The following is a 23,467-nucleotide window of genomic DNA, read 5'->3' on the forward strand; positions in this document are numbered from 1 at the left end:
GTGGGAAGTCCAAGTGCTCCCTCTCAGCCCCTAAAAGTGCTGTGGAAACATGATACAGGAAGGGCTGCCCTTCTGTCATCTCTAATACAAAGCCTTACAAGTGGCTCAAAAGAGAGGAAGGAGAGAGGTGGCCACTATAAGAAGCTTCTCAAGGACTTCTGCTCCAGTAGTAACCCTTTTGTAAGGAACATGTCTAAATGTAGGCACTCACGTGTTTACAAACAGAAGGACAAGCAACTGTCATCAGGCTATTTTCATCCAAGTAATTTTCCTGAGGGACCATATACTTTTAAAGTGAATAAAGTATCTTTCCTTCCCACAGGGAGGAGATTCATATGCATTATTCATTAAATGCTTTTTAAATGCAGAATAATCTGGTAAGTGAGGAATACTGTAGAATAGTTTTTGGGAAAATTTACTGAGTTGTGTGTCTTGTAAGTGGGGAAAGACAGACAATGAAGAGAGAATAATTTTTCAGGTCTGGAAAATGTTTATTCTTGGTGTTTTTCCTGTGACAGGTGCCTGTCCTGTTTCTGGTACTTGCTCCTTACCCTCACCCCAGCTGCCACCAGACAGTGCAAAGCAGTGACTTCCACCACGAGAACTTGGGGGTCTTATCACTGTTAATCTCCTGTTCAGTAAGGCTGCATGGTACCACAAACAGCAATATGTGCCTGTTGAGTCCCTAGAAAACCTTAAAATACAAGATGAGCACCCTTAGCTCCCTCCCAGGGTGTAAAGGATATGTATTTCCACAGGGAGCAGCAGCAGGCCACAGGAGAACGTCCAGGTGCTGCCCACACAAGTGTATCACAACATCCCAGAGAAGGAAAGCCTGCATTGCTCCATGAGCAAGCTTTCATCAGAGAGAATGAACACAGTCCTTTGCCCTAGGTGAGGTGTAAGAATCTGGGCAGCTCCAGAAAGTAATCCAGAACAAGACACAACTGCAGTAATCTCTGACAAAAAGACAGATCAATTAAACCTCTTCTTTTTCTCAAGGCCACTTTGTCCTCCTGCAGAGCATCATCATCTGCTTATCATTGTTTTGTTGGGCCATCTCTTTCCCACCACATGCAATCTCCATTTCTAAGGACTGGGCTATCCAGAGCAGACTCCTATGTCCCCAACTTCCAATGACACTGTATTTAAGGTATTCTTTCTAACTTCTTCCTGATGCCTACCTTTCCACCAGAATCCAAAATCAGACCTGTAGCACGTTCTTTGGGCAACAACTCCTGAGTAAAAGAAGATGTGTGGTCACTGGCCCTCTGCAGTCTCATAAAGGCCTTTAAGTTGAGCAAATGCAAGTCAGTGAATTTTTAAGCTTTCTGCTGCAGAGGCAAATGGATCTTTGGATTACAGTCATCAACTAGTAGTTGCAGATGCAATTATTAATTCAAGTAAAAAGATGCATTCACTGTGCGATCACGTGCTTCAGCTCCAGCCATCTGTCCTTAAGGCAAATCTGGCATCAGTGAATGTACTACAGCACACTGATGAAAATTTTGATATGATTTGTCATAGAGATTATGTGAAATCACTGGAGGCGCACTCACCCTTCTCCCCACAGATTTCAGGGTCCCACCCTAGCTTGTTTTTAAATACTGGGCACCACCGGAGTGACTCACAGGATCACTTGTGGGTGAGGCTCCTGCTGGATCCCAGTGACAGCTGTCTGCCCATCCCAAAAGCTCAAGACTGCAGGCCAATGGAGCAGGCTCTCCTGATGGCAAGAGCTTTTCACCAGCTACTAAAACACGCACTTGGGCATACACCCATCTCCATTAATTCTGAAAATTATTGGAAATAGGCTTGAAGCAGGGAGCATGGTAGGGGGAGTAATAGGTTTAAATAGTCTGTCATCATACAGTCCTGACTCAAACAAATTGTCTTTGCATGACTGATTAGGTAAAAAGACCAACTGTCCTGAATCCTGGTCCCTTGCATCTGCTAAACAAAGTAAACTCAGAGGCTGCTGAGTGCAGAGCTTGGTGTGGCAGTAGCACTGCAGCCATGCCACAGTGACAGCCACCATGCAGGAAGCAGTGAGAGTGGCTGGCAGCTGGCTCCCAGGGCAGGCACCTGCAGTACTCAGGAGGAAAGGCTCCAGCAGATGGACTACTACCTGGCAATCAAACACTTTTAACTGCAAACTCATTTAGATCTGTAAGTTCCCAGATGGATGGTCTGTAATGAAGAATGGTGGATATTCTGCATAAGTTAGTAACAGTGGTAATGTTCTGGTGCACGCTTTCTGCTTAGACTTATTTACATCATGAGGCTAGAAATAATGCAAAATTCTGTGCATATTACCTAAAATGAATGAAGAAAATGGAATCAAAGGAGAGACTGTAAATCAAATAATACAGTAACTGAAAGAAAAGTATGTCTAAACATCTTTGGTAAGAGTTGTTACAAATCAATGCAGAGGATGTGTATGATTAAAACATTTGCTCTAAGTAAATGTTCTATTTACTGGCTTCAATTAAAAGGGTTAATAAGTTAACTGGGGTTTTCATAATACTTTTCAACAGTTGCTCAAGCATTTATATACCAGCAGATGGAAAACACATTTATTAAACATTTGGTCTTTGAGTCATGCTGACATTAGTATCTCAAACAAAATTAATTCAGGCAGCAGCTTTTCGTAATGGCCTCATTCTCTGACTAACTGGTGTATAGTTATAACTTTATGTAGGAGTTAAGAAAACAGCTCAGATACAAAGAAAATCTGACCAAAAGCCCACAGGGTGCTCCAGTGTAACTGTGCACATATGAAATAACTAGAGGATGCCAGGCTGCTGCAGAGGAAACAGTGGTCCAGATATGATTTGTATCTCTCATCAAAGCACCTGTGGTCCCATAGCCCTAGCCCTGGCTTGCTGCAAGGAATGGAGGTGGATGCCCAGATCAGCTGCGAGTGAAAAGAGTACACTGGAAGCAAAGACACTTGTCAACTGCAGACTGGCTATCACAGCAGCAGTTTCTTGCTTTACAGGTGCACTAACAGTGAAAATGGTGTTCAGGGGCTACTGCTTTAAGAATTGTGCAGGAATCTAAAGCATGGAGCAGAGTTAAACATGCAGGTCAACAGTTCAAATGAATGTGTTTGCAGGATGCTGTGCTTCTGTATGTAGAGAAGCAAGTTAAAAATGGAGTGGGAAGGCATGGAAACATAAATCCATACACTAGACTGAGGAGAAGGCAGAGACAAAAGGGAGGAAAGAGAAAAGGGAAACTCCGACCCTGCATACAGAAAATAATATGCATTTGCTTTACAGCAAAAGTAAAGAAAGGGTCTGTGCAACAGCCTTGCTATACTGACCCCTGCAGCCCATCCTACTCAAGAAAACTGGAAATTGCATAAAAAAGCATAAAAACTGCTTTTTTATGTCTGTTAAGAAAAAATTAACAATTCTCCAGTCTCTGGATATAGAGAATGAGGTCCTTAGAAAACATGTTTTTTATTATGGTTAATGACAAAACCAGTTTTTAATCCTTTATCTTTTCTAAATCTAAATCCTATGTTTGTTTTGCTGCTTCCTTGTTTTCCACATCAGAATAAATAGAATTAGACTGGAAGTTTATTCCATGCAGTGCCTTTCAGAAAATGTGTTTTGAAAAGCATGTTTTCACAAACAGGTTGTTAGTGGTGCCTTTCAGAAAATGTGTTTTGAAAAGCATGTTTTCACAAACAGGTTGTTAGTGAAAGGAGTGAAAATCCATCCAGAGCTATTTCCAAACTGCCCTGTAAGTTTTCTGCTCGTGCATTGTGCTTTTTGTCGCTGACTGGGAGACGTTTCTACAGATATCACTAGAGAAATGTTAGCAGAGCCTCATTAAATAGATGAATTATGCATCAGTCCTAGCAAGAACAGAAGCTAACAATTACTGGAAGTTTCACCCAGCAGTTAATGGAGACACTAATACTATTTAGAGAAACAATCACCTCATTTATTTTTTTCTTGTACTATGCAAAGAGAAATTAATTTGTATCGTGTACCAACTGCAGACTACCAATAGGGTATTTCCCAGCTCCCAAGGCAGCTTCTTGGATGACTGCACAGCATGCTCTGGACTTGCACTACACTCCTTAACCCTGGTGAGTATACTGGACTGAGCAGTGAGCTCGCATGCCACCAGGGAAAACTCTAAACAGTTATCCAGAACATATAACTAAACACTATCCAGCATCTCATAAAATACAGCAAATTTTTCTGCAAGCACCAATTTATTCAGCTCTTTTCTGAGCAGACAGCACAGCTTTGACAGCCTAGTCCAAAATCAGTAAGAAGTCACAAAAACTTCCAAATTAGATAAATAAGAACAAATAAGCTTGCAACCCAAAGAAATACAGCTCACTACAAGAGCTCTGTGCAATGAAACTGTGAACAGAGTGATAAAATTTTGAAGTCAGCAGCAAACAAAACTATTGACAAACAGTACTGAAGCATAAATCACAGTCTCTGTCATTTATTCACCACATTTATGGTTAATGTCTTTACTGAGATAGGCAAGAGACGAAGAAATTTATGATAGGTGCTTTCATGATAAAGTCATCCCTTGCTTTGTAGTTTATCTCCTATACACACTCACTAAAATATTTACAGCAAATCTACTTCCCATAAATATCTCTTTAAAAAAAATCTCTATACAAATGCAAAGTAGCTAGATCTTTTCCTGGAAACAAGTTCCAAATTCAAGCATTCCTCTACAGATTTCATCTGCAGCAGCAGTAGTCCATATAGGCTTGTACACTGAAAAAAAATTACCGAAATGGCACATAGGCATAATTATTTGATAGTGCAAGTACTCACATTCTCGAGTTAACCAAAGCAAACCACTGCTTGCTTCTTAGTCACTTCATACTTGAATGAAGCTGAACATGTGGTCAGACTTGCCAAAATATTCAAGTAACATAAATGCGGCTTAGTAGTCCCTAACAAGTCTTTCTAGTTCTTTTTCCTGCTGCTGATTGATTCAGAGGGCGCAGAAAACACCACCCCTGAAGTTTGTCTTTCCACTCGTAGAGCTCCATGCAATTAAGAAATTTGCTTCAGTACCTCCAACGCCCAGATCAGTTCCTGCTCATCCAAAGGCATTCTCTCCCAGGCAGCACAGCAGCACAACAAATCACAGGTATTTGCCACCCAATATTTTGTCTATTGTGAACTGCTGAGGATTTGGAGACATGGGCGTACATAGCTGCATGTTAGAACACCGGCCTCAAGGGTTTGCAAAGCCAACAAGTCCTGACAGTATCTGCAAAATGTTGTCCAATTTAGTTCTGAATTAAATACTCGTAATTTATTACAGCGTCTTTCTATGAATAAGGGAACAAACAGCTTTATCCTGCAAGAAACCTTGTTTGCATAACAATCCTGAAACTAAAACTTCATCTTGCAGTAACAGTACAAGCATTTAGCTTCTTTTAGACTTACGCATCAGCCCACCAACTTTTTCAATAGACAATTCTACTGCAGGGAGAAAAAAGATTAGTAAAGCAATCAGTAACACTCCATGCACAATTTTTCTTTCCTTGTAAGCAGAGGAAATTTTTCTGCATGACTTAAGTTAAAGGCATATTACAAACAAAAGTCAAGTTACATGGGAGGTTTAGGCAGCAAATAGCTACAGTTAAGTCAGACACCAGAGGTTTTGCAGTCCACCTTCTCAAAAGGATTACTAAAGGTTACAAAAGGATATGGTTTCTATCTTAAAGAATATACTTCCAATTATATAAAAAGGGGGTGGGGGAAGGGAACAGAAATACCTTATTTCAGCAGTCTCAAGATTTAACAACATTGGTAAATTTAAACTTAAATCATCAACAGATAATAGTAATTCCAAAGACTTAAATCAACTTTCACTAGCTTTTAAAAAACACTTCTTGTTTTGCATAAACTGCACATAGTGACACTCCATATTTCTAACATCCTGCTCACAAAATGTTTTAATCCCATGCTCTAATTAGAATAATTGTATGGTGAGCACAGTGAGCAACTCACAAGCTCCTGCCATGTACTTGGCATTTTCTGTGTAATCCTACTGTAACAGCCTCAGCTTTAGTGGGCTAAAACTATGTTTGTGCAGTGATCAGAAGAGGAAAATATTGACATAACTGCAGGAGGAACACTGCTGCTGTGTTGTTATCAGTTGTTCTGCAATTTCTGCCCCCTCCTTACATGCCAGCCCTCCTCAGCAACCTTTGAACATGCCAAGCAATCCATATCACAGAGTATCACACAACCAAAACAGACAGTTCAGGAAGTTCTTAACAATAACAAAAAAGTGAACACCTCTTCAGGGTATTGCTTGAGAAATGTTTTTATGCTTTGCAAAGAAGCAAGCAACAAAAATTAGACTGATCAGTAAGGGTGACCAGGAAGGGCTGGGGATTTGATGCATTAAGAGTTGATTAATCTCACAAATTATTACAGACTCAGTGTAACAGCCACATGATTCTGCAGCAAAGCCTTAGACCTCCCAGAGCCTAGAGTAAGCCCCTGTAGGTCCTTGAGAGCAGAGGACACTGCATGCTGAATGACTGAGTGCCAGCCCTTAAGTCTTCCCAAACTACTTTGCACACTATAAATATTTAAAAGATTATTGAGGTGGGGGATGGGGGCCGAACAGATGGGCTGTGATCCACCAGGAAACTGTTTTTCAGTATTTAAACTGCCATTACTTCCTTTTCCTGCTCGCACAATGTAAGAATTCTTTTAATTAATAATCCAAAGGGGGAAGCGTTCCCGTTTGGTTACCTGTAGCACTGCCGTTAGTATTTGCTGGGTAGGCCATGTTTGCTCAGTGACACATCCACAGCTGGGCTGTTTAGTGTCATGCAAATGCCATGCATCAAGTCCAACCAGACATGCAACCTGGAACAAACAAGTAAAAAGCAGTTAAAAACAGGTAGTTTTAAGAAGTTGGGTACATTAAGCAGTAGTAAAGTCTCTCTTCAATGCAAACTTCAACCCAGCACTAGCATGCTCATCTTAAATCAGCATCTTATTTATCACAAACCCCAAGGGTGTCCAAGTGACTGAAGCTGAACTGTGGCTCTCTGACAACCTCCGGATCTGTCATCAGTGAGGATGTAATTAGCTGAATCTAAAATTGGCCTTTGATTTTCTGGCCTGCCCTCAGCTTTTTTGCAGATGGTCTCTAAACTCCCCTGTACCACCGCAGATTCCTCATTTGCAGGCATGTGTATAAAATTTTATATTACCCAACATCTTGTGAAGGCAGGGTTAGAGAATTTTTTAGGTGAAGAGCACCTACAGAAGCACTGTACCAGTGAGCAATTTCTGAGTTCAGATGTCCCCCTTGGGAGGTGAGGGTAGAACCCTGAGATGCAGCCAGAGCAGGCATCTCTGCCTGACAAACCTAGACACCAACAGCTACTGTATGGAAGCCAGCAGGGTGGGGGGACCAGAGGTGGCACGGACACTGTCAGGAATGGTGCTCAGCTGGCTACAAGACCTCTCCACTGCAAATTCCAGCAGCAATGGGTTCTCTGGGTGCTATGTTTTCTTCCAATCCACACATGGCAGATTGAACCAATAAGCATTTGCCTGAAGCTCATGCTGCAGGTACAGAAAAAGAGCACTGTCCTCTTGAGTGGGTGGCTGCCAAGAATGAAGCCAAATGAGAGGCAGAGGCCAAACCAACAGCAGTTCTGTGGTTTGCTGGCTGACTCGGCAAAGCCAGAATTGTTGGCTCTGCAGTAGGGCTCTTGTTCCTTCTTCCCTGCCCACCTTCAGTGCAGGGGGCAGCCTGATCACAGATCTTACTTCAGGACAGAAGATCTGACTCATCTGGGGCTGCAGAGATGCCTCTTCCTGAGTCTGCTTTGAGTTTTCTGCAGTCCAAACAGCATTTTATTTTGTTGACTCAGATAGGTGGAGCTTAGGCATATGAAGAACACACTGCTTTGCTGACCCCCATCTGACTTGGGCTGACAACTCCTCAAGAAACTAGTCACATTTTTCCAATTATATTTGATTTTGCTCTGATAGTATGTGCAGGAAAGTATTTAAAAGCTAAGCAGATTAGCAAAGAAAAAGAAAATCAAGAAATTAATGAGCGCAGGCACCATGTGAATTTGAGTCAGAGATACACTGACTGATAGAGAAGACTGGCTGTCTTCTATGACAGAGCTCCATCATACAAGCTAATACCACTTTGCTTTTTCCTTCAAGAACACAAATACCTTCATTTTTAGTACAGTCCTGATATCAATTTTCCAAGCATGCAGGAAGAGCTTCATTCCTCCCCTAGCTCTGCCTTATACACTGACATTTGCCATCTCTTGTTCAGTGGAGGGCAGAGACTGAAGCTGCTATAAAGATATAAGTGAAAGGCTATGAACAGCAATATAAGGCAGAAATCCAACAAAGGCCATGATGCATAGAGGCCCATCACAAGATTCCTGGCCTAATGATAATTATAAAATTTCTGAAACAATGAAGCATGACAAAAAACCAAACCAAAACAAAAAGAAAAACATGTTGCTGGCAGAGTTTGCAGCTGGGGCAGAAGTTTTAAACCTGTGAGCTTTTAGGAAAATATTAACTACTTTCTTTCAAACAGATTTTAAAGCATCACTCCCATCACTGCTTGCTGAAGGATATAAAGTTATCCTTTAAGCTGAAGACAGGCAATTTTTACTGAGTCCCAGTGAATGCTTACTGAAAAATTATTGTCAGCCTCCATGTGAAGTTCAGGATGTGTCCTGAAGCTCAGGACAGCCACTGTCTCAGGGCAGGCTGCACTTAGCAGGGTATCAATCTCTATCACTGCAACCAAGGGTAAAGGAAACTGAATTTATTTACCCACTTCTAAATTGTTCAGCATAGCTCTGTGCTGTCTCAGTAGCACTGTAACAAGAGGTACCCTTCCCTGCTTTCAAGGGGAGACCTGAGAGCAGACCATGCACCCAGGGATGGGTACAGACAGATGGGTGGGAGGGGATCCTGTGGGGGGAGACATCTCTTTTAGGTGCACTGAAGTCCCAAGTATGAATGGATCAACCACAAAAATGAGGCCCGACTGTGGCGTGCCTCATCATGGGTTTAAAAGTAAAATCTGTTACAGTCACTATTCTCAGGCACAATGAGGAGAGCTTCCCAATAGCAAGAAACAAATGTAATTCAGGTGAGAATTGAGACAAAGTTAATAAAAATAGGGCTGAAAATCTAAACAGGGTCTGAGATCTTCATTTTGTTGTGGCTTGAAGAGATGAAATTGACCTGGTACAAACGGCCTTGTGAGTATGCTTCTGCCAATTTCAAAGCTATGTAGGCTCAAGTACCTCGAGCAAACTCACTCGCTGCTTCTGAGCTTTAGTGACAATTAATAAAATAATTCAGGAAGCAAATTCAGTCCAACAGATAGAAGAAAATGAGAAAAAAAAAGGAAAACATAGGATCTAATAATTTGTTAGCTAAGTAAAATAATTGATTCCTATATTTTTTGGTACAGTAGGGTGGTTTAGATTTTTTTGTTTTGTTTTTTGTTTGTTTGTTTTATATTACATGTAGCAGGACTTGAAATTCTGTCTATTAAACAGCTCTTCAACTACAGAAAAAAATCTAATCTAGCTCAGCAAACTCATGGAAGAAGGGAATTTTGCTAAAATGTGCTTTGAGCCATACATCGGGAACTGAATTCCTGAAATTGCACCAGCACATACATGGATCATTTTTAGAATGGTGCCACATGTGATTCCCCAGCTGCACACACCCCAGAAGCTGTATTTGGACACAAGTCTCTCATGTGGGCGAGGCACAGCAAAATCCCAGAGAGGAGGAAAACTTAGTCTCTTCTACAGCAAAGCATATTCTCCAGCAGAGACATCTTACACAAGAAAATTAGTAGAGGAGCTTGTATATTCCATTCCCAAGTCTTCAACTCTTTGCCTATGTGTTTTTACATGCTCAACCCGTGCTTGCCTGTGAATATTGTGATTTACAGATCCTAGGGCAAATGCAAAACAAGCAGAGACTAGCTGTATGAAGAGTTATTGCTCAATGAAGCAGTTGTTAAAAGTGTTTTGCATTAGATATTCAAACTCTCTTCTGCCCTGAGGTTCAATAGCAGAAACCTTAAACACACATGATCCTCAGTTTCTACAAACATTCGCGACACCCCAGCTTTTACAGGTTTTTCCAGAATGGCAATTTTTTAGGCAGAACATAAAGCCTATGTCCTAATCCTGTCCGAGTCACAAGGGAAAAGAACCTTGCTCCTTTTTTGTGCTGCATCTTGCTAGGTCACTGACACCTATTCTGGTGTTTCAGCACCACAAGTATCTGAGTATGGATAGATCAGTTCTGGCATCCACACAGCAGAACTACAGAAATGCAGGGGCCTCTAGAGGCACAGACCTTGCAGAAAATCCAGACTCACACTTCAGTCTGATGTTTGCAGGAGACACTCAAGATAGAGAACAGCTGAGATTTGGTCTAAGAGCAGCTGTAGAACAGCATGTCGGCAACACTGTAATTAGAAGAGAAATATAACTCAGCTCTTAACCCAGAGAAGCAGTCCTGAAAGTCCTCCTGTCCAGGGCTGAGGTCACATGTGGAAAGGGTGATGGGTGCACACTGGTTTGTGGGATTCAAGGAAATAGATTCTGGCTTCCCAGGCAAGGAGGCTTTAGGCTAAATAGATGCATATGTAACTTTTTTCTCATGGCACACTCAGACTCTTAAGAGCAAACAGTCACATCAACCACTCCAAAGAAGGTCCAGATCAGCACCATATTTTGAACCACTCACAGGGTGAATGTGGTTCAGACAATACAATTCTGTTGTTTAAGACCTGGATTAAAAGTGGGAGCACTGTAGGTCAGAACTATGAAGGATCCAAAGGTATGGGCTCCCAATTGTTCAGATGGATGTAGTCAGGGAATGGTTCCAGGAGAAAAACCAGCTCTGCAATCCTATCCAGCAAGTGCAAAGTGGTGATTAAATAGGTCTAGGGTAGAATGGTTTGACAGTGCAAGTCGACCCATGAGATGCAATACTCAAGAAGAACTGGTACTGCTCCATTCCTGCTGTAGATCAGCACAACGAGACTTCTGCCTGAGACTTCCCTCTCACATGTGGGTCGTCCTGGCAGTAGAACTTGCCCAGTTTCATTCTGCAAGACATTGATATAATTTGCAAACAAGAGACAAGATATATGCAAAACCTATCTGAAAACATAGATGGTAATTTCTCTAGCTGCAAGAAGAAATTGGCACTGAGAATCTCTCCTGCTCAGCCAGAGTGGCATGCACTTTTCAAACTTGTGCTTTTCTACAGCAAACAGGAATGTCTGCAACCTACATGTACTAAGTATGCCAGGTGCAATTTAAATGAAGCAAGGTCTGAAGCCAACAACAGCAAAAGAGAAAGTATGTGGGGAGTTGCTGTGGTTGGTATCTATCCTGGGATAATGACTGTATCTCACTGATACTTTCTTTTCAATCTTACTCCTACCTTGGTTGTGTTTTTCTTATCTTTATGTTTATCAAAATGAGTGGCCAATAAACTGAAAGGCAACATTTTTAAGGGAGAAATATATATTTTTAATATATATACTACTTTAGAATTAAAAGCAAAAACCAAGTAAGAATGCAGGCATATAAGGATTTTTTTTCAAGTGAGACACAGAGTGATCAACATTGAGATAAAGGTAAACTGTGAATGATTTTAAATTTCACTTAATTATTTAATCACGTAACAATTCAGCCATTCATAAACTTTCTAGAGCCAATGTCTTTATAATGTTGCATCTAAATCACAAGGAAAATTATGCAAGTTGCTGTTCAAGTCTCACTAACTGAACAAAATAAATCAGTAGCTAGGCCACCTTAAAATGCAGAACTAAAAATCCCTGGGACCAGTGTTTCCTGCAGCATCTCTCAGGCAGCAGTCAGTTGTGGTTCAGTCTCTCCATCACAAGACAGAAACTATTCTTACTATATGCAGTATGACAGGTAATTCATTTTGGAGAATATTTAAGCAGTCAATCAAAAGAAGTCACCTCTCACTATGCGGTTGGGGGTTTTTTTGGTTTGGTTTGGTTTTTTTTTCTGCAGAATCTGCAGTATGATGAGAGCAAAAGAAGCCTTGTAAATCCTTTCAACAAGCAAGTTAATTAAAAAGATATGGCTACGGTCAGCATGAATTTACCTGCCTGCCTTCATCACTCCCTCCACTTATGGCAGTGGTCTGAAAAAAGGTCTTTCTTTACAGCAGGGCTCCAGGCAAAAGCTGAACTAAGCTCTGTTAAGGAGAGAGTGATGGCTCAGAAATTCTGGGACCTGAGTCAGCAAGCTGAAGAAAAGAACAGTCAGAGTGCTCCTACCCAGGGCTAATGCTTCCCTTCTGACAAAAACAACAACAAAATATCAGACCCAACTCTAAGCTTTCTTGCTTTTGAACCCCAGAGTCTGAGCTAATGCCATGCCAGGCTCCAGTTGTCAAGCTGCGTTGGAAAAAACGTAAGTGAGTTTCACGGGGATTCCCTCAATTGTCTTCTCCCCCAGCCCCTGCCTTAAGCAGACTTGCATTAAGCTTGTCTGCCCTCCTTGTTATTGCTGCAAGCACAGAATAAATGTACAGCCTTCAGTAATGTAGGAGTCTGAGCGGTTTTCTTCTACATACTTGAAAATGGTCTTCTCATCTCCTGAGCTGAGCTTCTATAAAGCTTCTGCTTCACTATCCCGAGCCACCTACCCACTGCACAGGAATGGGGCTTCACTGGGTAGCTTTCAGCAGAGAAAATGCCTCAGAAAATGGATATATGGGAAAATATTTCAAAGATACTGGGTCCTTCTGGCTATTCGAAATATCCCACAAATTTTCTGAATTTCTGCAAGTACTGCTTTGTCACATTTGCTAGCAATAGCAGAAATGGTCTACCATCAGCTGCTGGGTTTCAGTTTTCTTTCCACATGGAGTTATCCCAGTTGTGTCTGAAGGATCCAGAAGAGAAATCTGATCCAGAAGAGAAGCTGTTCTACACAAGCCAATCAGTGACTTGCTGGGAAAAAGAAACAGCAAAAGAGTAGGAAATGGATTTGTAAAGAATTTTCAAAACTTGATAGAAAGTTTATATAGTTTTGTACATCTGTATGTAAACACTGAGAAAAGGTGTGTTAATTTAAGAAGGTTATAGAATAGAGATACCCCATCTCTATAAAAACTAAAAAAAAAACCAACACAAAAGGATTTCAGAATAGTACCCAGCAGAAACAAACATAACCAGCATTCTGTAGGGTCAGACAAATGATCCATCCAGACTGTCTTGTTTTGAATAGTAGCAACAGCAGATATTATTTAAGGAGTGTTCAAGTGTCTTCTGATTGAACCATGCTTCTGTATTCTCCCAGCATCAACAATTATTGGATTGGGAATATTTAAAGGTACATCCTTACCATGTAATTTTAATATTCACATAAATTGCCTGGATTTAACTAGCCTCTTTCTGACCCTGCTGATGCCACCTGCTTCTGCTGCCTTGTGAGACAGAAGTCCCAGACTGTAAATACCCACCACAACATTTTTTTCTTATTTTATACTAATGTTTCATATATTTTATTGTCACCAAATTCTTGTATTGCAGGTCTTAGTCAAAATCAGTGCAGATTTTTTCAGATTTAGCTTTTTCAGCTTCAAACCACACCCTTTGTGATTTTATGAACTACAGTCTTCTCTCCCAGCTCATAGGCAATACAGTCCCCAGCTCATTTTACTTTGCCCCTTTTTAACCCTTTCATGTTTACTCAACATGTGGAAGATCCTGGTCATGAACAGCATCTTACACAAAAGTTGTTTGCAAGAGCAATCGTAGAAAATGGGGTAAGGTACATTCAATATTTTTCAGTGTAACCAAGCTTGGCTCTAACATCTAGGTAATTTGTGGGAAGGCAAACCTCAGCTCTAGTAATTCTTATCAAGCAGTTAAGACAAAACAGAACTTACCTGCAAGCACAAGCAGCTTTCTCTAGCACAGGCCAGAGGTTGGACACAGCCCTCCAGAGCATCCCAAAAGACATCAGGTCAGCCTAGTGGACTTTTGGTAACCATACCTGTGGTCAGAAGTCCAGCAGACTCACTGCCAGCCAGAAGTGGCAGCTCTTTCGGCAGCCCTATGTTCTTACTGACAGGATCACCACTCGTTAGTAAAAGGAAATCTTTGTATGGATTCTGTGAACCTGAACCATAGTTGGGATGCTTTTGTCACTTGTAATAAGGAGGACATCCTATCCATACAGAACTAGGCTACAGTCTGATGACTTGGTGGTCCTTGTCTGATGTGCAAGAGCATGATCTTCACTCATGAGTGAGCCTAATCACAGACAGGTATGTCTGGATGACACCCATCACACAGTGCTGCAAGGCCCCCCACACCCTGCAAGCATTTTCAGACCACCCATCTCTTTTGGAAGTCATTCCTGACAACATTGTTGTCATCACATTACATTACAGAAGAAAAAAAAAAACACCTTCAGAAGACTGCATGGTGCAGCAACTCAGAAACTCATTTCTGTTTATGTTAGAGAGAAAAAAAATCAACTAGAAAAAGAAAGGCAATCCATGGTAGAAAAAACAGCTTTTTTTTTATACCTGAAATTCCTAATGGGTGATGTGGAGGACACTCCCTTCACTTTATGCCAGTGAATAATGAGTCACATAAAAGTGCATTAATTCAAACCATTATGGTATTGCTATGGGTTATGCTGTGACAGGGAGCTGTGACAGGGAGCCCAAAGGATGCAACTGTGCTATCCATATTTTTCTTGTGGAAAAGCAGGAGGGATGAAACTTCCATGGCTTGAAGTAGTTCAGTCTCCAGGAGGGAAATGAAACATGTGCTGAGCAGCATTTTCATCTGCTCTAACAAAAACTGAAATCCAACATGAATAACAAATGAAAAGGCTTCCAAAAAGTTGGCAGAAAAAAGAATGCATCCCGGGGATGACACATGCATCCCAGCACCGGTACACCTGTGGCCTCCCAGAGCTGACAACCCTGGAACTGCTCTGCCTGGGACGAGAAGCGGTTCTACCTTCCTCTCCACAGCATGTGTACGAACTGTCCATTACATCTGTTCACTCAATGGGGCAGGACAAAACACAGCATCCTTTCCACTCTATATTTAAAGATTAAGAGTTGAACAGCACATATGCAGATCCAAATAATTTAAAATTAATTCTCTTATTCAAAGAGAATTTACAGGTAGATAAACTTGAAGGCTGAAATGAACAAACCAACCAAGGATGTTTACAAACGGTTTATGAAATGGACTGTGATCTTGTTTAGACTTTGCATCTAAGACAAACTGCGAGGATTTTAAGGCATAAAATTTCATAAATAGACAAGTCTAACTCTTCTATAAAGTACCCAAGTACTTAGTCTTCAGTGAGATTGCATATATAACGGCACAAGCAAGAAACATATTTAGAGGCAGACAGTCAAATATCAGTCTGTCTCTTCCTCTGATTTTAGGTCTGAGATGCTATACATAATCAGACCAACCATAAATCTGATATGACAAAAGGGCAACGATATGGAACAGTTGGTAAGTTCAAGGATAAATACTTTTGTCTAGCAGCATTTGCTCATGTAGCTCTGACTTCAGCTGAAGGTGTATCTTTACCTGAGAAAGCTCCAGCAGATCAGCTTTGTCTCCAAATAGCCCTAAATGCTGCTTTTCCCCCACAATAATGCCCAAATTCTGCTATCTCTTCCTTTTTTTAACTACTAGTATAGGTACTGTGGACTGTGGTATCAACCTTACATGAACAGAGAAATTATAGGCTTTTTCCACAATGAAAGTGGAAAATTTTAGGGGCAAGGAGACAATATTGCAAGGACCAGGCTCTTGCTTTTCATCTACTACAGTTCACAAGAGAGGACTTAAGGTGTCACTCTCCATTAGACTCTGTCTACAGCCCACACTGCCAACATCTGTCCCCAAGTGCTAGACTGTATTTACAACCTCAATACTACCATGGGCCCATTTCTCTTCAACCTGACTGAAGTGGCCCTTCAGCAATACAAGGGGACCCTAGTTACCACCACTTTTCTATAGAGACCACAACCCCCCAGCTTCAGCATGGCCAGGGAGCACACTCCAGACATGCTCCAGGGTGCTGTCCCTTCCCACTCCATCACACAGCATCCCTCAGAAGCAGCCAGCACATGTGCACAATTATTTTTATCTCCTCGCTAAGGCACAAACCACCTCTTGTGAGGCATTCAACATTCATTCCAGGGGTGAGGAGGTTTCTCTGGTCCTGCCTCCAAAGCCACGATATGTCCACACCACGGCCTATGGACTGCAAGCCTGCACTCTTGGCAGGAGGGAGGCAAGATATCTCAGCAGCAAAGACCTGCCAATCAACCCACCACATGCCATATGGGCTCTCATTGCTGAGCATGCAGAGTCACCAAACCATGCTAACGCTGTCATTTGGAGCTGGCGGGAACCAGCTGGAGACCATTTGGCAGCAGCTGCAACAGAGCATGATAGAGCCAGTGTAGCTGGGTATCTCCATACTCTTGCTGCTCAACAGCACATAGAGAAAGACAGGTCAGCTTGTCAGGCAAGTGTCACTCAGCCTCTGCACTGCATGCAGCCAAAAACATTTTGCTACATGTGGACACCTGCAGAGAATTTACCCACCCAAAGGAGGGGATCACAAGTTGGGGCAATGCACTTGTCCTCACAGGGGATGTTCCTCTCTGCAGCCTAGTCAAATCAACATTAAAACAACTTGTTCCTAATGCTCTGGGACTCTGTAATTTAATCCAAGTAATTGAAATCAGCATAGAGTTCACATAACCTGTCTTCCTCCTTCTCAGTCAGAGAATGAACTAACACTTGCATTAATTATTCACAGCATCCTCTCATACTCATGCTCCCCATCTTTTTCAAACAGATGTACAGTGGCAAGAGAGTCCAGTGCAGACAAAAGTGTGATGATCAACTTACTGCACAAGAACTTTTCACCTTAGGAAGCCAGGACTCAGTGAATTATGTCTCTCCCCTGAAAATTCTAATAGACAGCCCTGCATCTGGCAAGTGGCATGAGGCACACCACTGCTGTGCCACGGGGTGCCAGGGAGCAGAGGGGCTGACACGCTGCTGGGACACGTGTGGTATGACTGCCATGTGCAGCATCGAGGCTGGCAGTGCTGACTCTCATTTCTGCCAGTCACATCCAAATAAACTCAGCCTTCATTCACATTGTCTGTCAGCCAAAACTATCTCAGCGCTGACATGAACTGAAACAATAACAAGCGGCCATCTATATCTTACATCATGTGCCAAGTTAGAATCAAATCTGTAATTCCCCAAATGGCGTATGGATCTGAAACACTCACCCACTTAATAAACCCAAGACAGTGGACAGTGGAGTCCACCATAATCTGTAAAAACGATACCTTTCTATGGGGATCTATAAATACGTTACCTTTAGTGTTTTTAGTTTATATTTTGTTAGATAGCAGAACGTTAATAAAGAAATAGCAAAATAAGGTATGTTTTTATCAGTCACCATATGAGCAAACAGACAGATGGCAGTGCATCTTGCACAACAAACCAAATTCTGGTAAAAAAGCAACGCAAGAACTTAAGCCTCTGAAAAGCAACACAGCAGGACTGTCACTGAAACAATGCATCTTCAGTGTGATTCATGTGTTTCTCCACAGAAAGTCCTAAGCAGGAAACTATGTGGTGTACATAAAACTAAAACTAATTGAGATGTTATTAATAACAAAAGAATGGCTTTCATATTCACTTGTATTATTATCTTGAGAACAGAATAAGCTGCTGCACAGTTATCAATGCCCTCCTGAAACCATACCACACAGGTCCTAGCAGAGAGGTACTTTTCTTGTTCAGGTTATCCCCATCCACATGGTGCTTCCCCAGAAAGGTAGGCCATACTTTGAGCTCTCCTCAGCCCCAGTACCCACAAATTTCTGATAAAAACACAGCCACAGCGAACAAATCAATACAGAGCTTAAAAGCACATCCATCTATCTTCTTGCAAGAACTACAGAACAGAAAAAACACAAGTTATTTATACTTGTCCCCCTTCTCCCTCATTCCAGAAGACAGCAGCTGAATTTGAACAAGGGCAGTCCCAGTCAGATAAAAAGGAAATTTTTTTTAAGATCTAGGTTCTGTTTTTTTCAGTCTGAGTAGAACTTAAGGGTCCCTTCTGCAGCCACTCTAATTTCCTTACAAAGTCTAAAAATAACCCTTTTCCGCAATACAACTAATCTTTTACTGATTTAAAATCTTGAGGAAAGTTCTTATAGAAGAGGACTCTTAAAACAGATGTTCTCCCCCCTAGCTTTTTTCTTAAGATATGCTGAAGTTCCTTTTCCCCACCTTACTTATTTGGAGGAGCTGCTTATTTTTACTGTTTTGTCACCAAGGATCTATGTACCTCATTTGGGGCTAATTTTATCTGCTCCCATTCCTTGGAGCACATAATTTTATCTGCTCCTATTCCTTGGAGCAACAGTCCATTACCTAAGCAATAGGAATTGTTACACTTCTGTATATTTTTACTGCAAGGGAAGACAATATACAACCAAAACCATTAAAAAGCAGCACCACACTAGACAATTAAAGACCTTTGCAAGTCCTCCTCTTTGTTTTAATTTCTTAAATTTCTAAAGCTATTCAGTCACCATATGAGGAAATACTAGCATTTACTTTTTACTCTTCTCAGCTGTACTGAATAACCCTTCTTCCCCCCTCTCCTCAAAACAATAGCAAAAGCAAGCAGAGAGATTACAACTGAACGACTGTGGACATATGTTTTGCTAATTATTAATCCATGTTTTGCCCCTTGTTTCTAATAATGTACATCCAGAATCAAAATGTTGCCAAGAAAATGTACAGAATGAAGGCTGTGTGCTGATGTTAGCCTGCAATGAAGTTTCAAAAGCTGAAAACATGTAAGCAGGCAAAATTCTCCTTAGATAAACAGTTAATTTTCCATTCACTACATCTAAATGCCATCACATGTCTTGTATATACATGCTTACACAAAGGGCATTTTCCTTTGCTATTAAGCAATGGGGTAAATAATAGATTTAAGATATTACATTGCACAGTATTTAGAAATACTCTGTATTTCCCTATTCATAAAAGCATTTCCTCTTTCAGGGAGGAAAGCTGCCATCAAGGTGGGAAGCTCTCTGCAATCATTTAAGCTGGGGAAACACCTTGTTGAGAAGGTGATCCGATTTTACATAAGTACAGGCACAAAAACTGCTTGAGTTTTCCCCCACCACAACAGAACTGGCAGTACAAAATACTTGCTTGTAAACCAGACAATATTTCCAACACAGTATTATCTGCTTCACCAGAAAAATGTAAAGTGAAAAGAGAAGAAACAGGCAAATGATGCTAAGCTTGCAGAGGACAAACATTAAGAAGTGAAATAAACACTATGTGAATTATTATTTCAAAAATATGATTTAAGAAGCAGACTATATTTATGTATGCAATGGAGTATTACAAGTCAAATGCTTTATTTTTGCTATATATTAGTTATTTTATAGCACATTCATAACTGGGGGAAGAAACACAAACCCAAATGAAAATGATTTTGAGTTATCTGAGGACATTGGCATGCTTCTTACCTGCTGCCATCACACTGAAAAATAATTGCTATGAAAATTTGAAAGAAGGAAAATACTAGCTAGGTCACACATCAAAATGAAGTTCTTAAAGGGTGAAAACCAATGTTAGTTTCCTTATAAATGTAGCTATATTAATCATATGATAGCTCAGGCACATGAGCCTTTGAGGGCACATAGACAAGCACTATTTTCATCAGCAGCTGTCAAGTAAGGCATGTTCTTTAGGGGCCAGTTTTAAGAAAGCTAAATGGCACTTAAACAACAAAACTCCTATGGAAACTTACTCGATTTACATTGTCTCAATTCCCACCAAAATTAGGAAAGCAAATGTTAAACATGGACATGTCTAAAACTTGATCATAATTTACTGGGCAACACGCACCTCACAAATTGATGTGTCAAGTCACACCAACTTCTACACTGTGAACCATGCTTGCAGCTTAAGAGAGAATAAAGAAGGGGATGGCTGCAAATTTTATCCTTAACTGAAGTCTTATAGCAGCAGTGTAAGACTTCAAACCTTTGCATGTATCTCTCTGCTTAACTAGAACAAACTCTCAGCTGATTTTAAGAAAATTGTGGTGTTTGTTTTTTGGTGCATAAATCACACATCAACAGTTGCTCTAGAATAATAACTAGGTAGCTAAATATTGCTGCCAAAATTTGTGGTGGGTGCCTTTTTTTGGTTGTTGTTGTTGTAAATAAATACATGGAAACTTAACATATTGTGAAGTAACATAGCAAAATCAAGATTATTTTATTGTTTTATAACTCAGATACCAGAATACATTCTTGGAAAAGTGTGATAGAAATAGGAAGGGTTAACTTAGCGGCAGACACTGCAGCACAAAAAGTAGACTGCAGATTTTCAGCAGTAATGATACTTCATTTTCCTTAGGGAGCTCATTGCAGGACTTGCAGAAGCAGAAAAGGACTTTCAAAGTTTCCTTGGAGAACTGCTGATAATCAGATTACAGCACAGACTACCAGAGCTGCCATATATGTGAACATCCCTCTCTGTGATCTAGTCTGCTCCCAGTTGCAGGGAAAGGAGTAGCATAAAAAAAAAGTTGAAACAAATTTCTTAGCATCACTGTTTAACAGCAAGATTTCTTGGTCCAAAACTAATGAGATTTTTGCCTCTCACACAAGAGCTATAGAGATGAATCAAGGTTTTCAAGGTGCCTCCCACCATCATCAGCTCAGTGACATCCACAAATGCAGTGCTCTTCATGGTGTTTACCTCTCTGCTGAGAGCCCGAGGCAGCTGGCCTTGTTGCAGGAGAGGCACATAAAACCCTGATTCCATCCATAAGGTGACCTACTGCTGCTCTGGTGGTACTCCCTTTATGGCTGTGCATTTTGGAGTGGGCAGTTTTTAGCTCATACGGAAATAAACACAGCTCTGTGTGTGCACACCACTCCATCTCCTCCCCTCCTGAAAGATTTTACAGGCAGCTGCTATGCTCAAAAAAAAAAACTGCAGAAACAAACATTGCCAAAAGTGCCAATTAGGAAGGCAATGTGGAAGGCAAAACCTGAGCAGGTATAATGTTTGGCATCAGCAGCTCTTTGCTCAGAAACAAAGAAGTATTAAAGGTTTTAAAAAAAGAAGAAAAAAAGGACAGTTTTAAAGAATTCCACTTTTGTTTTATTGACTTGGCAGCAGTGAACAGTGGCAGAAGGAATGCAAGTGTGTAGAGAACATTTTGTTCATTCTCAGCAGCGCACAGGTTTTTGAGGCAAGGTGGGACAGAACAGCAGAAATCACTCCCTACAGTCTCTAGACCTGTGAAGACACCAGTCAGCCCCTCCCATGAGATTAGTGTGTATTTATGTTGCTGCAATAACAAAATAGCATTCAAAGCAACAATGATGATAACACACTTTAAAAAAAAACCCTTAGGAATCACTGCTACTCTATGCATATGAATATTATCTGTAAATATAAATGTCCTCTTATTAAAAAGTGTTGATAAATACTGCAAGATACAGTTGACTCATGAAGGAGACAACTGCTGTCTAAAGAAGTAATTAATTTCTACCTGCGAACATCTTTAAAGGCATTAGTTCTGGAAAAATAACTATTGCAGACTGAGTTTTGTAGTTAGAAATTTGAAGTTACTCCATTTGCCCCTTCCTGAAGGGAGGACAGAGTAAAATCAGAGACAACAAGCAGCTCGAAGATACTTGGACAGTCCTTCAGAAACATTATTAGTTTCATCCATCAGGCAGAGCAAAGTACTGTAGGAAAGCATGTTTGACGAGCCACTGTGCTCAGAAGCATTATCACTCATGATGAGCACGACAGATACTTGAGCTCTTTTCTCTGCAGCACTGACAAGCACTGATCTTGCCAATTCCAACTGCTGATACTGAATAGAGCTCATCTTAGCAAAATCCAGTTGGGCTACTGAATCCCATCCTCTCTCCAAAAATGGGACACACTCTCTGCAATGCAACTGCAATCCTGCATGGTATCACCGAGTGGCAGCTGCACAGCTCTGTTCTGTGTATAAAACAACTCGGAAAAACCTGACCCCAAAGAAAAATAGCACCCCAGAGTCAGGTTTCAGAATACCAAAACAGATTATTTCAGAACAAAAGATGGCTTTAATAAGAACAGAAGTTATTCCAGTGTACCCCAATGGTGATCACATTTTCAAACAACAAATTTGCTTTTTTGTTTTTAAACAAAGTTTCATGGTTCCAGAAAATGGCTTCATTAAAAAGCTAACCATATCTCCCCCTTCAGCATCCAAACAGTGACTAATGACAGTAAAAATTCACTTCTAACATTCAAACCACAACACTTAAAACCTGTTTGTGGGACACTATAAAGCAATTACCTTTTTTTAATTTTCAGCTTTGGTATCAAGGCATGTGGTTTCTGCTCCCAATCACCTGGAACCTACACAGTTAATTCCCAAATATGCCAATATCATCAGTGGGCATAGCAGCACATACCTCTACAGAGCAACAACTAAAGGGAGTAGTGGGGGGAAATAAACATCATGCTTCTTACTATCCCTCAGGGCCAGCTGTGTTTTGCACCAGTTACAGCATGGGCGGAAATTTGCATTAGAGAAAAGTAGGAGGAATAAGTAACAGGAATAAAAGATAAACAAATCTCCCAGTGAATGTGTTTTAATTATTTCCTGCCAACTCTCTCACACCAACCTCTAATCCCAGATGAGATTATTATTAATTTTATTTATTTATTGTCTATTCTTTATGTCCTAATCAGTCCTGTTCTTGGTCTTGCCTGATCTGTTGATTAAATGACTGTTACTTATGTATATTACAAAATCAAAATGCATCACAATGACCTGTGGCATCCTAGTGCTAGTTTTAACAAACTTTTGCCAGAAAATTTCTGAGTCTCTACAGAAGTGTAAAGAGGGAAAAACTGCTGCTCTTGGCAGAACTGTAGCTCCGGCCCCCATAGCACAGGCACTGAAGCAGACTACCTAATATTCCTGACCAACACAAGTCAAAGAAAAACAGGATAGGGAAATATGGTGCAAGCTAAGAGGCATGCTGTTTTTACCAGGAACATCTTCTATGTGAATATGGAGACTAGTCAGCTGACAACAAGATTTAATGGAATAGCAAGGACCTCGTTTGATTTGCAAAAGGCAGGAATCCACTAAAGCACCTAGTAACGTGGTAGGTGAGCCTGCTACACTTTAACACTCCTAAAAGACTCCGAATTTTGACCCACATACCAAGATCTGTAAGCCTCCCAAGATGTAGGGAATAAGTTTCACAGGCAATGGTGGCTGCTCCTACACAGC

At 40.9% G+C, this 23,467-nt stretch overlaps 1 protein-coding gene across 1 annotated transcript in view; it reads right to left on the reverse strand.

The window, feature by feature from the left end:
- KANK1 (KN motif and ankyrin repeat domains 1) overlaps positions 1 to 23,467 on the reverse strand; it is a 119,789-nt gene that overhangs the window by 43,436 nt on the left and 52,886 nt on the right. The window contains exon 3 of the mRNA XM_066569340.1: positions 6,768 to 6,884. Coding sequence (XP_066425437.1) covers positions 6,768 to 6,804 — 37 coding nt within the window. The 5' untranslated portion in view covers positions 6,805 to 6,884. The remainder of the gene's footprint in view (positions 1 to 6,767; positions 6,885 to 23,467) is intronic.

The sequence above is a fragment of the Molothrus aeneus genome, chromosome Z, assembly GCF_037042795.1.
Source record: "Molothrus aeneus isolate 106 chromosome Z, BPBGC_Maene_1.0, whole genome shotgun sequence".
In the NCBI taxonomy this organism is placed as follows: domain Eukaryota; kingdom Metazoa; phylum Chordata; class Aves; order Passeriformes; family Icteridae; genus Molothrus; species Molothrus aeneus.